The sequence below is a fragment of the Neomonachus schauinslandi genome, chromosome 12, assembly GCF_002201575.2.
Source record: "Neomonachus schauinslandi chromosome 12, ASM220157v2, whole genome shotgun sequence".
Classification (NCBI taxonomy): Eukaryota; Metazoa; Chordata; class Mammalia; order Carnivora; family Phocidae; genus Neomonachus; species Neomonachus schauinslandi.
The window spans coordinates 59539363-59552382 of NC_058414.1; the positions used below are offsets into that span (position 1 = coordinate 59539363).

At 42.0% G+C, this 13020-nt stretch overlaps 1 protein-coding gene and 1 pseudogene across 1 annotated transcript in view; both read left to right on the plus strand.

The window, feature by feature from the left end:
* Nucleotides 1-13020, plus strand: part of CHN2 (chimerin 2) — a 300816-nt gene that overhangs the window by 151834 nt on the left and 135962 nt on the right. The window contains exon 3 of the mRNA XM_021689532.2: nt 3423-3478. Coding sequence (XP_021545207.1) covers nt 3423-3478 — 56 coding nt within the window. The remainder of the gene's footprint in view (nt 1-3422; nt 3479-13020) is intronic.
* LOC123326456 lies at nt 8159-8271 on the plus strand (annotated as a pseudogene).

Sequence of the window (13020 nt, forward strand, 5' to 3'; positions counted from 1 at the left end):
GGAATCTGGAAATCAGGCTTTAAATCTCGATTTCATCATATTATCTGTGTGACCTTGAGTTTCTTCAAAGCTTGGCATCTCTACTACTTTATTAGTAAGGGCAGAATAATATTTACCCTGGAAGTTTGTTGGAAAGATTAAATGAGAAGATGTAGGTAAGGTGTCTGACACATAGTAGGTGTCCACAATATGGCAGCTTCTATTATTCTGAATAATTTTATCCTTATTACTATTCTGAAACAGACCAAATCATGTCATCTCCCTGCTCAAAAAATGTCACTGCCTTCCTCCTGCAGACAGAAGAACATCCATGCTCCTTGGCATGACCTTTAAGATTTAGCTTTATGTGACCTCCTCCTACATCTGCCCATCCTGGTGGAACAGCCATGCTGGACTCTTACTGATCAATAAACATGCCATCACCTTTCCCTTTTGGGGCTCTTTCTTCACCTGGAACTGCCCCTTCTCTTCTCTATGTGCAGAAACCCCTCTAATCCTTCAAGAAGAGCTGCATGCTTCTCCCCTTGGGAAGCCATCTGGCCACTTGAGTAAAAAGAACCACTTTCTCCTCTCCCCCCTCATTAAAGCATTTGGTCCGCCCTGGTTTTGTTTCTCCACACAAGTCTCTTTCATTGGATCAGAGTCTCCTTGAAGACATGGGTTGTGACCCATGAGTCATTGGATACATCAAGCATCTACCATGTGCCAAGCACTGTTCTAGGTGCTGAGGGTACCACAGTGGACAGAACAAAGTCCCTGTCCTCAAAGAGTTTACACTTTGGTCAAGGGAGACCGAACACAAAATAAACAAACAAAATGTGTTAATAGTTAATAAGTACCATGAAGAAACATAAGACAGTGTAAGGGAGCAGAGTGATGGGATGTAATTTTATACCAAATCAGTTAAGTCAGGGAAGACCTGAATGAAGGGAGAGAGGGAGCCATATGGATATCTTGGGAAAGAGCAATCCAGGTGGAGGGAATAGCAAGTGCAAAGGCCCTGAGGCATAGAAAAATAAGGAGGGCTATGGACTCAAAAGGATACCTGGGTGTCCCAGGGCAAATATTTAACTTTCCTGCACTAGTTTCCTCATCTAAAAAATAAGAATGATAATGATACAACAATTTTTTTTCTGTGTTCTCCTGAAGATCCAATAAAATAGTGTTCCTGGCACATGACAGGCACTCAATACACTGGTTCCCTTCCCTTCTCCCTTTCTCTTTATTCCTCATAAAAGCCTCCACATAATGCTGACTGTGGTAGCTGGTCTGTAGCAGATGGTCAAATATTTGCTGATATGAATCGCAAAGGCACACTTAGCAAAAAATGCTTCTGTCTTATAACATGTGTACTTCCTTTGTCACCTCCAAGGGAGGCATTAAAAATGGTGTCCAGCCTACCCCCACATATAACTGTTGGCTTCAAGAGGCATTGGCGATGAGAAGAGAAGAGTGGGCAGGAGTCTCTGGATGTGGGTTCTGCAATTCCCCTTGGCTGGAACACTCTGTGATTTTAGGAGCTGGTCCTTTTGGGTCTCATGGCAGTCATTAATAGCAACACTCCTGAAAAGCAGTTAGGGGGTGCCTGGCGGTTCAGTCGGTTAAACGTCTGCCTTCGGCTCAGGTCATGATCCCAGGATCCTAAGATCGAGTTCTGTGTCAGGCTGCTTGCTCAGCGGGGAGCCTGCTTCTCCCTCTCCCTGTGCCTGCCTGTCTGCCTACTTGTGATCTCTCTCTCTCTGTGTCAAATAAATAAATAAAATCTTAAAAAAGAAAAGCAGTCAGTAGGTGTTGGGGCTGATCCGAGAGGTAGAAAGGATTCCATGCAGCCTCTCTCCTGATTTAAAAGGAGAGCACGGGCACTGCTGGGATGGTCAATGGAATGTCCACAGTTATTTCTCTATCTTTGGCCAATTCTTCCTCATGTTTCCTCTGTGAAAAGAAGCCTTCTCTGGCTCTACCTGCCATACATGGGTATAGTTGTCCTTAAGTGACACAGGCATTGTCATTAGCGTGGGCAACCCAGCTTAGAAATGTGGCCCATTAAAACATCTACAAGAGGGTTAGATGGTTTCTCCTGTGTGAAAGCTGGGCAGTCTACACTTAATTAGGTAAGAAAATAACCATGTCGAGCTAAAGGCATTGAGAAGCCATAACTGCAAAATATATCCCATCATTTCCAGCCCTATTTCCACGTGACCATCTGCATTTCAGTTAAAATTTCTTTTTTTTTAATTTTTAGGCCTAAAATAAATCAGAAATTTTTGCTTATCTTATTAGTTTTTCTAGAAATATTTTATATGATGGAATTTTAACTTTTCATAGATTTATACCATCTAAAGTGAATTCTTCCTTCTTCAAGATGTTGAAGATAACATCTGCTTGGTTTTCAAAGAGGTAGAGCCCACAGGTACCAGCATAAGGTGGCTTACCTCTAAGGGAAGTATCCAGACTAACTGAGCAGCAGAAGATCACTCATTTTAGTCCGAAAAATCCCAGATAATAGGCTGATAAGTTTTATTTTTATATGTAATTACCTCCATGTCCAGGCCTAAAAGTCTATCTTTAAAGCAGGATATAAGGGGCGCCTGGGTGGCTCAGTTGGTTGGGTGTCTGCCTTCGACTTGCGTCATGATCGCAGGGTCCTGGGATCGAGCCCCACATCGGGCTCCCTGCTCAGTGGGGAGCTTGCCTCTTCCTCTCTCTCTGCTGCTCCCCCTGCTTGTGCCCTCTCTCTCTGTCAAATACATAAATAAAATCTTTTAAAAAATTTTTTTAAAAGCAGGATATAAGAGAGTTATTATTTCTTAAGATATGAAAGGGCCCAAGAAAGAGGAATGCCAAGGAACCAGTCACATAGATGAGAATGCATGGTGATAGGCAGGCCAAAAAATGGAACTCATGAAAAGAGAAAGGGTTTGGGGTTTCACTCACTCACAAAATCAGTGGTGTCTTGGTACATAACTGTAAGGTTTCAGAGAATAACACTACTCTGCTAATGCCAGTCTTTTCCTGATATGTCAGGAGACATCAGCATTTCAATTCAGGAATCCTCTTATATGATCTTACTGCTTTGGTACTCAAAGGTAGAATTCCAAAATAGTCAGAAGAATTTTACTCCTACCTTCCAAGAAAGCCATAAAATGAACAATGCCAGTAACACTTATGAAACTAAATTGGCCTTGTAAAAGAATAAAAAAATCAATTTTGCCAGTTTACATGCATGGTAACTAATTTCCATATAAATAAGCTGACTTTATTCAGTCTAAAGATGTGCCTGTATCCTCTTTGTTTTTTTGTTTGCAATATTTGCAGTTCTTCAGAGGCACTTAGGTGGGACTATTTGAAGACATTTTGGTGTGTGTTGTAGTTTTCTAATCATAATTATCTTTTTCTTTTTTTTTTTTTTTTTTTTTGGGCAGTATATCAGTTACAGCAAGAGGCCCCTCGTCCCAAGAGGATCATTTGTCCTGGGGAGGTCAGTACTCAGCTATTTCTGACACACCTTGTTAAATATGATGAATTGTCAGTGCTATGTTGATATCAGAAGGCTTTCGTGTTTCCTGGGAGTTGATTGGTATTAACATTTGTTAGAGTGTCACCAAGTTTAATACCTGAACAATCTATATTATGAAATCAGGTGTTATTTTTAAAAATATTCACAAACTCACTTGAAATCAGAGGTCTCATGTTTTTAACCATCGTGGAGGCAAATTAAGCTTCCTTTTGTAACCCCCCCCAAAACATGTATTTTGGTTGTTTTCCTTGTTTTTGCTGTTTTGATTCTGTTATCATTCTTTTCTTATGGAATGCTTCCAACAGAGAAAACACAGAGAATAATAAATATCTGGGTACTCTCAACACTCCTATTTAACAAACCTTTATGCTCTGTCACATTTACTTGACATTTAAAAAAAAGCCTTACAAGAAAAGTGACTGTTTTTTTATTTCTTGGAGATAAGCTTAAAAATATATCGACTCATAAAAATGCTTACCAGCCCAGAGAACTTTCCCCAGTCGTCCCTCACTAATCAGTTCTCTTATCATCTGGGATGCCGGCAAGACTGAAAGGCAGGACTAAGGTTCTATTTTCTATTTTTATACTGATCAGTTTCTGTAATAGTCAAACTAATATCCCTCACACAAAGGTCCATGGGTCCTTGCTTATTTTTGATATTATGACTTAGATTAAATATAGAGTAGCAGATGCCTTTTAAAGTGTCACATCTGCCTTATCAGGAGGAAAAGGCTCCAACTCCAATACTCTTGAGATTCATCCTTGAATTTCCGTACTTTCTGGCTACGGGACTTGACTGGATCTGGTTTTGAACCTGTCTCCTCAAAGGCTTAGGTACATACATCCCCACACCCAGAGGCGACTTATCACTGTGTAATAAATGTTTCTACAGGAAATTTTATTTCTGTTGAAGGACGATGAAATTCATCAAGTAATCTGAATATTGACACAGAGTAAACATTCCTATCCCAGGAATATGGCTTGAGAAGAGAAACTATCTGATCCTTAAGGAAAAATCCAGGATGAGGTCCACTCCTTATCTGGTAGTCTGATCTTGTCCTGCCACCAACCCTGATGACTTTTGCCCGTTGGTTATTCAACAATATCTAAATTAGGAAAGAATAGGATAAATACAAAATATTTAACAAGATGCTTGGAATAGAGTGTTTGAGGGGATAAGTAAGAAATAAATTGTTAAAAATTCCTTTAATCCTGGGGCATCTGGGTGGCTCAGTCAGTTAAGCATCTGACTCTCTTTCAGCTCAAGTCATGATCTCAGGGTCGTGAGATCGAGCCCTGAATCGGGCTCTGTGCTCAGCTCAGAGTCTGCTTGAGATTTTTTCCCTCTGCCTGCCCCGCCCCCCAACCCCTGCTGCCCTGCACGTGCCCATGTTCTCTCTCTCTTAAATAAATCTTTAAAAAATTTGTCTTTAATCCTATTTTATGTCTAATGCTTCTCCAGGAGAAGAAATGGAGCCCATGCAGGGAGCTAGAGGAATTCAAATGTCTCTGGGAAAAGAATGTTTTGTAAAATTAGAACACCACTAAGGATTTTCCTAGGGCTATTAATAAAAAGTCAACAGGCAAAGTTGGGCACCAGAATTTAAAACCCAAGGGGACAGTAAATAGTTATTTGTTCATTTATTCAACAAGTATATATGGAGAGCCTACTGTGTTCTGACTTTGGTCTAGGTGTTAGGAATATAGCAAAGAACTGGGCCATTGATACTTTGAGTGTCATATCAAAAGAGAACAAAATCATGATGTATGTAATTAAAGATAGATCTACTATTTTACCTCTGCGTGTGTGCACACACGTGCATATGTATGTGTATGTGGGAGAGAGGGAGAGAGAGCACTTCTTCGCTTCTTAAAATCTTTGGAACCATGTCAGTTGTCCTTTAAGCCAGGTGGAATGTTGGCAGTAGAGATGGGTAGATGCAGATTAGCTTCACAGAAGGTCTTCATAGGGTTCAGCTGAAACTCTTCAGACATCCAAGGGGATCTGAAGGGACCACAGATCTCTCTACTGTTGCCCTTGCATTGGAAGACAATGCCACAGACATCTTAGCAAAGCAGAGCTGTGTGCCACAAGCCACCACCATCTGCTATAACTAAAGAACATAGCGCACGTGTAGCTTTGTTCCCCCTCCTGTCTGTCTTTTTAACCAACTTTTCACCTTTGACCATTATCCGTTTGATTCATGAATAAGGGATCCGGTTGATGCTGGACTCGTAGGTTGCTTGCCTCTAGAAATTCCACATCCCATCTCTACTATGAAACCTCACCCAAAATGGATATTCACCAGCTCCATTTGCTCAGCAGGCAGCATGGGGCCCAGCCAGCCGAGCACGTGTCAGGTGTTAAAGGGTGGCGCGTGTTGGCGGAACATGTGCTGCTTAGATGCGTGCCAGCAGGAGCAGCTTCAGCTCCCTTTGTCCTCCAGTGCCACATTAACTGCAAGGCATTCCTGCCCGAGTTGCTTGGCCTCCCAGGACTTGGCCTTCTTCAAGCGAAGGCACGGCCTCCTCTTGGACACGTGAAACCACTGCTTCTGCTACAGGCGATGTTTGAGCAAATGTCTCTTTGCCTTGTGGCGCACCTGCATGCTCAGGGGGCGAGCCTAATGAAGTCGGAAAGCCTTCAGTTTGAGTATGTGGCCAGAGAGACTGAAGCTTTATTAACACATTTACATAACGCCACACAGGCTATTTCTTTTGAACAATGAGTTAATGATTTTTTTTTTTGTCTTTGCCATCTCACCCCTTAGCCAGCTTTTAAGAGTCCATGCCTTTCTTCTGCCCACAGTCCTGCTGCGCTCTTTCTTAATCTTCAGTCTCTCTGCTTCCAGCCACCCTGTCCCTGGCAAGCCTGCCTAGCTGCGTTACTCCGACATACTCCATCTCTTTTGTTTCTCTGACGACTAATAACCTCCCAGGCTAGGGGCCCCTATCAGGTTAGGATCTTCCCATTGAAGGTGATAAGGGCTCACAAGAGGACACCAAGTGAGTGTAGTTATGGAGATATGGAACACTGTTGCTCAAAGGTAAAGACACAAGCCAACATGACTTGAATGCTTGCTAGCTGTGAATAGATACCAACCACCTAATAGACTTTGCTGGGGAACTAGCTGGGTGGAGGGGACAGCCTGATTCAGCAGGCCAAATCCAATGAGCTTTGTGAACCCAGGCAGGGGAGCCCAGCTACAGAGTCAGCTGGACCTGTTTTGAATTCATGCTCTACCACTTTCTAACTACCTACCTTAGAGCCAAGCACTTACTTTCTCAGGGAGATGAAGGTCTCCTCTACTCCAAGGGCCAGTATCTACTTGATGGGGTGCTATAATGGCATATATGTGTCAAGTGTGTAGAATAGTGCTTGGCACATAATAGGTACTCAGTGTTCATGATTCAAGGCAGATTCAGAAACCTGCACAGAGGAGGCTCTGAGATGCTCATTAGGGACCGAGTCAGAGCAATGACAGTGTTCTCTGAAAGCTAGAGCCAAAAAGACAATGATCAAGAACAAAGCAAGATGCCTGGATCAGGGATTAAACCACCAGGAAAAAGATGTAGAGGATGAGGAACAGAGGGTACAAGCAGCTGAACAACAGCTCTGGCGCCAATTAAGCCAGGCATGGTCAGTTAGTGAAATAGCAGTTCATTGCTTCCTTGAGATTCATTGCTGCTGTAAATTAATATTTATCAGGCAGCCACAGCACCTGGCACTCTACTAGCATTTCCTGAGTGCTCCTTGCCAAGAGATTGAAAACATCTTGCAGTATGCAAAATCTCTCTTGCCCTTTCCGACAATTATCAATCTGTCATTTTGTAAGCAATTCGTTAATTACCGAATGTGTGCTTAGGTGGTCTGGCGGGAACTGTGGCTGTTGACTCCCAGATGTGTACCTCTAGCTAAGCCCTCTCCCCTGGGCCCCAAACACCTCGTTCCCATCTGTCTACTCGACCTCCTCAAGTAGATGTCCCACACCACCTGTAGCCTAACATTCAAAATAGAACTGAACCCCCCACTCCATTAAATGGCACCTAACTTCAGAGACCTCACTGCTCTCTTCCCACCCTCACCCTTCTCTCTAGCGATTGTCAAATTCACTTCCAGCTGTATCTTGCACTTGCCTACTTCCTCCTTCTCCATGACTACCATGTGGTTTGGGTCATGGTCGTTTCTTGCCTGGATTATTGCTGGTCAACAGCCTCCCGCCTGATCTCCTCACTTCCTCTGCTGGCACTCTCTCTGCAACACACACACACACACCCATTCACCAAATAGGAGCCCAACATTATTAAGTGTAAACCTAACAGCTTCAGCAGCTTCCCATTGCTCTTAGAATAAAAGCAAAACTTCTTGTTCTGCCTGTGAGCCACGATGGGGCTCCTGTGTCGGTCACTTCCCACCTGTACCATTCTTCTCAGAGCGCACCGCCCTGCAGTCCCACTAACCTCTGCTCCAGTTCATTAAACAAACCACAGTGTTGCTGTGGTTTGTGCTATAGGGTCTTCAGATCTGCTCTTTGCCTGGACTTCTCCAATGTTCTCTGCATGTCCACGTGTCAGATCAAAGTTCACCTAATAACAGAAGCCTTCCCCGAACCCCATAAAAATTAGCATCTCCATGGCACGGTTCTCTCTTCTGAGCGTGAAACTGGCCCTAGATGTTGTTTCTGCAGCTGCCCATAGCCGCTGATGATCGTTCTTCTCCCCTGGGGGAGTAAGAAGAGGAGGAAATAGTCTGACTGGTAAAAAAAAAAAAATAGCACCTCCCAACCATCAGATCTTCTTTGTCATATCGTCCCATTTATTTTGTGTGTAGTACCTAATACACTATCTAATTTCCATCATATTTAATTGTTTGCTCATCACTTATACATCTCCTTCCAGGGGAATTCAAGCTCCAGAAACTTCATCGGTCATAATTGCACGGACTTCCCTAGCACTGAACCTAGTGCCAAGCAGCAGTGGGCAATCAGTAAATACATGGTAAAATGATGAAAATGATGAAAAAAAAAAATAGAGACTGCTAACATAAGGAATTTAGAATTCTCAAACTATTACTAATAGTATATCAGATTTACCCAATGCTGTCATTAGGGTAGTGACTTGGCCTTTGGGCAGTGGTTAAGGTTCTTACTTAAATACAGACTAATATTATTTCCTGGAATATTCTAAATTTCTTTTGGCCTTAACAAAAGGCCAAAAAGTCAAGATTTACGTGCATGACTAAAGTCAAGTTCCACTAGAATTACCTAAAGAATACACAATAAGTAGAAATTCTTTTGTGACTAAATGATTTGGTGTCATTTGTCTTTTTTGAAATTGCTGGAGTGAATTTCAATTCAAAAAGCAATTTCAGAAAAGGGAAATAAAACTACATACTATTACTTCAAATTATTCTCCCTTTTATGCAGCTTCACTTCCTCTCTCTCTTGCCATAGAATAATATATTTTGGAAAGTTTTGTTTTTTTTTTTTAAATGCAGAAGTGAATTGTAGAACTGAGGTTTCCAGCATTCACCAGAACCAGCTTTTTGTTCTTGATCGTCAGAAGTTAAGCCAAGTATAGATGACAGTGGCTTATCTTAAATTGCAGTAACACCTTATTTTACCTTCTAGTGAATTGTATTCACTTTTTAAATATCACTTTCAATGCCCCATTTTCTCTGGTTTTTTGGTGTCCTTAAATGTGTGCCCATTTCACTTTCTTCTACCTTTATTTGTAAAAAATGTTCTTTTAAGCCTAAAAAAGCATTTCACTTGATGATTACGCTTTTAGAATTTTGATTCACCCCATACCTAGGTTTTGCAGTCTTATAGTCTTGTAGCTTGAGGCATTTATCTTGTCTTAGGCATATCTGGAAGATCTTAACAAGCCACATTGATTGACCATGTCATTCTCAACTAACTCGGTACATTTCAAATCAGATTTAAAATAAACTCAGAGAGGTTTTCTATGATTCTACAATCCTCCCCCTTTTCTTATTTTATTCATTGAAAATAAATGTTTTAAACCTATGTGCATTTGGGGGAACATGAAAACTCTACTGATGCAAGACATTTGGACAAGGTATGTCTCTGAAGTAATGAGATTGATTTTGCAAGCCACAAACAAAAATCAATCCCATTACCTTTTAATTGGCTTTCTGTGTAGTAATCAGAAGGCTATTCTCCCCTGGTAAGAAATATTTCTGTTCTTTTTATCCTAGACTTTCTCCACTGGTCTCCTTTTTTTCCATCATATTTCTCCTAGGCTTTCCGCTCACTCCGTAATGCAGTCAGGTTTTTTTCGTGATGTGATTTCGTGTGAGCCTGACTTGCTTTGGTTGTAGACCTACTGTAGTCAAGGGGAACAATCTTCTAATAAAACGAATGTTAGAGAAAATTTTAGACAGATTAACTTTATTTTTTCCAAATATAGAACCAAGAATTTTGTGCTTTTTTTTTTTTTTTAAAGATTTTATTTAATTATTTGAGAGAGAGAGAATGAGAGACAGAGAACATGAGAGGGAGGAGGGTCAGAGGGAGAAGCAGACTCCCTGCCAAGCTGGGAGCCCGATGCGGGACTCGATCCCAGGACTCCAGGATCATGACCTGAGCCGAAGGCAGTCGCTTAACCGACTGAGCCACCCAGGTGCCCCGAATTTTGTGCTTTTTTAAACAAAAACTTTCTTTTTGACAGGTACTGACAAAATACATAGCCCTCCAAAAAAGAAGTCACTCTCTTTAGAGTACTTTGAACTTGTTCTAATGTAATGCAGACTCTGCATGTTTGCACCTATAAATATTTAGTCATTTCCAAGTGATACCATGAACAGAGGATAAGGGGTTCCTGAGGACAAGCTGCTACAGAATTCAGAGACTCAGGGGCTGTGAGCCAAGGGGACAGGTGGGCTGAACTGGAGAGAGCCACCAAAGAACAGTATATATGCTGAAGCATAAATTGAGGCAAAAGTGGAAGGTTTCTTCTTAAAACCAAATAAGGAAAATGAACAGGGAGATTAAACGGTGATTGATAATAAGTAAAATTTCTTGAGAAGCTTCCTTGATCTCTCTGGGTGATTTTTATTTCTGAAAATCAAACTTGAAAATGTGTATTCCTTTATAGAATTACTTGAGGTGAAATACTACATTGTGTAGTTAGTTGTTGTAGGAAGAAAAGAACAACCGAGATCATCAGAGATTACAGCACATGCTCTCTTACCCTTGCCTCACCTGTGACAGCCAAAACCCAAGATCCTTCACTCCCCCATGAGGAGTGGGGGCAGAGGGTGGGGCGGTCCAGACTATAGCACAGTGGTCATGAGGAGGTGCTGGCTTTCGTAGGGCCAACCTTACACATCCAAACAGGAAGGAGTCTGTTCCAAACTTCCACAGCAGTTGCTATCTAGAGCAACCCGCAGCATGTCTGCTCCATGACTCAGAGGTCAGGTCCAGCAAAATTTCAGGTGTGGCCAGGCTTATCCGGGAAGGGGAGCCAGGTACAAAGCCCTGGGTGCACTAGTGAGGTTTTAAAGACATGCTTTGCATTTACTCACCCGGTTAAACATTAACTGAGAAATAACGCTGATAAAGGTTAAGCCACACTCGGCCCTGGGCAAGCCTCGTCTCCTAGGCTAGTATGGCCTGGCCAACCAAGCAGTGAGATGTTTGAAACCAGATTTATAAGCTTGACTCTACTTCCCATCAGAAAAGTGTGGATGGTATAATCTCCGACCATTCCAATTTTAATGGGACTACCCTAAATGATATTGCTGAATTATTTACGTGTTGTCAGTCTTTTCATAGGAATGAGAATTAACACACTTGGTGGGCTCGCTGTGCCCTGAGTGCTGAGTTAGAGTTTAACACATGGCATTCTTCATGGGAATTCCAAGAGGAGAGAGGATGCAGCACAGGAGGGCAGAGTCTGAGTCAAACCCAGACCAAATCTGGGACTGGCCTTCTAACCCAGTGCTTCTCAGCTGTGGTCCCAGGACGAGCAGCTACGGCGTCATCTGGGAACTTGTCAGAAATGCAGATTCCCTGGCTCACCCCAGACCTTCTGAATCACAAACCTGAAGATGGGGCCCAGAAATCTGGGTTTTAACAAGTCCTGCAGGTCATTCTAACGCTCGCTCAAGTGTGAGGACCACTGTTGTAACCAGTGTTCTCATTCCCTCTGTTTTCTATGTCCTGCTCCCTTCCCTGGCCTCTAGGATAGAAGAATCAAGATGCTTTGTTCCCTGATGATGCTTCCTGTTTGCCTAGCACTGTGCTAGACTCTTCGTGGACTTCAAAGTAGATGCCACGTCACCCCATAGCCTTCTTTTGTTGTCTAGATATACTTCCTCCTGGATGTTATTTTCTACCTTTTAAAAAAATATTTTGCTTTTGCCTTTCTTTGCTATGTCTAACTTTCCTGTACCCTGGAACGTGGCAGAGGCCAAATATTTATCCTTGTATGAGTATGGTCAGTACTTAATGTAGCCTGGTTTCTTATACCCACCTCACCCCCCAGATTGTTACACTTCTTAGTGTTATGCTATGTTTACAATTAAAAAATATTTAAATTCCATTTTAATATGATTCATACTCATGTTTGTTCATATTCAGTACATACTATTATGAACTCCAGCTCTTTTTAGATGTTTTACTTATCTTGTGACTATGCACAAATCCTTGATAATTTACTCTTGCTTTTAATGGACATTTCCATTAATGGAAATAGCAAATCCATTATCATTATGTCAGGAATACTTTGAATTACATTTCTATATCCCAAGGTGGTAGTCTCTTTACTCAGTGGATCCTCTGTGTGCTTCATGAACATTTCTCAATTCAGGATTGTAGGTGGCTAATTTGCTAATAAAAGTCAGTCCAGCACTGGTACTCTCCTGGCCCCACCTCCGTGCCTCAATCCACCACTCCCCTCATCGTCTCCAGGCTGACACTGAGCCACTGGTAATCCATCACCTTTGGCTGTGTCCTTTAACAAATCACATTGTCACTTGACATTAGCTCTAAGTACACTGCATCTCCCTGTCTTGTTGGACAGAATAGCAAGCTTTACTTTAGCGATGGTATCTCTTTCTTCCTCCTTATTTACATAGCCAGTGTCATCTCCCCATCCACTTGGAAGGAAATTGAATAGCCTTGGCACAGCCGGACAAAGGCATATTGGTTGCCATCCAGCACCTTGTGTCCTTCTAGGTAATTACACATCGATTGTTTGATGAATCGTTCTCCTGTCTCCCTGGGTATTTCTACCAAGTCTGTAATTACACTTTTCTGGTTTGTCCCTTTGCTCTTGTTGTGGTCCTCAGGGTTCCATGATGTCTCAAAGACCATGCTTAACGATACTCCTACAATACCTTTCATTTCAAGGTTGCAGGTCAGATCCCTTAGTGTTTCAGTCTTAGTCTGTTTAACAGTATATTTCAACCATTTTCCGCCTTAGTTCAGTTCGATTTTTAAGTTGGCACCAGTATCTCATAGATTAAAAATTAATGA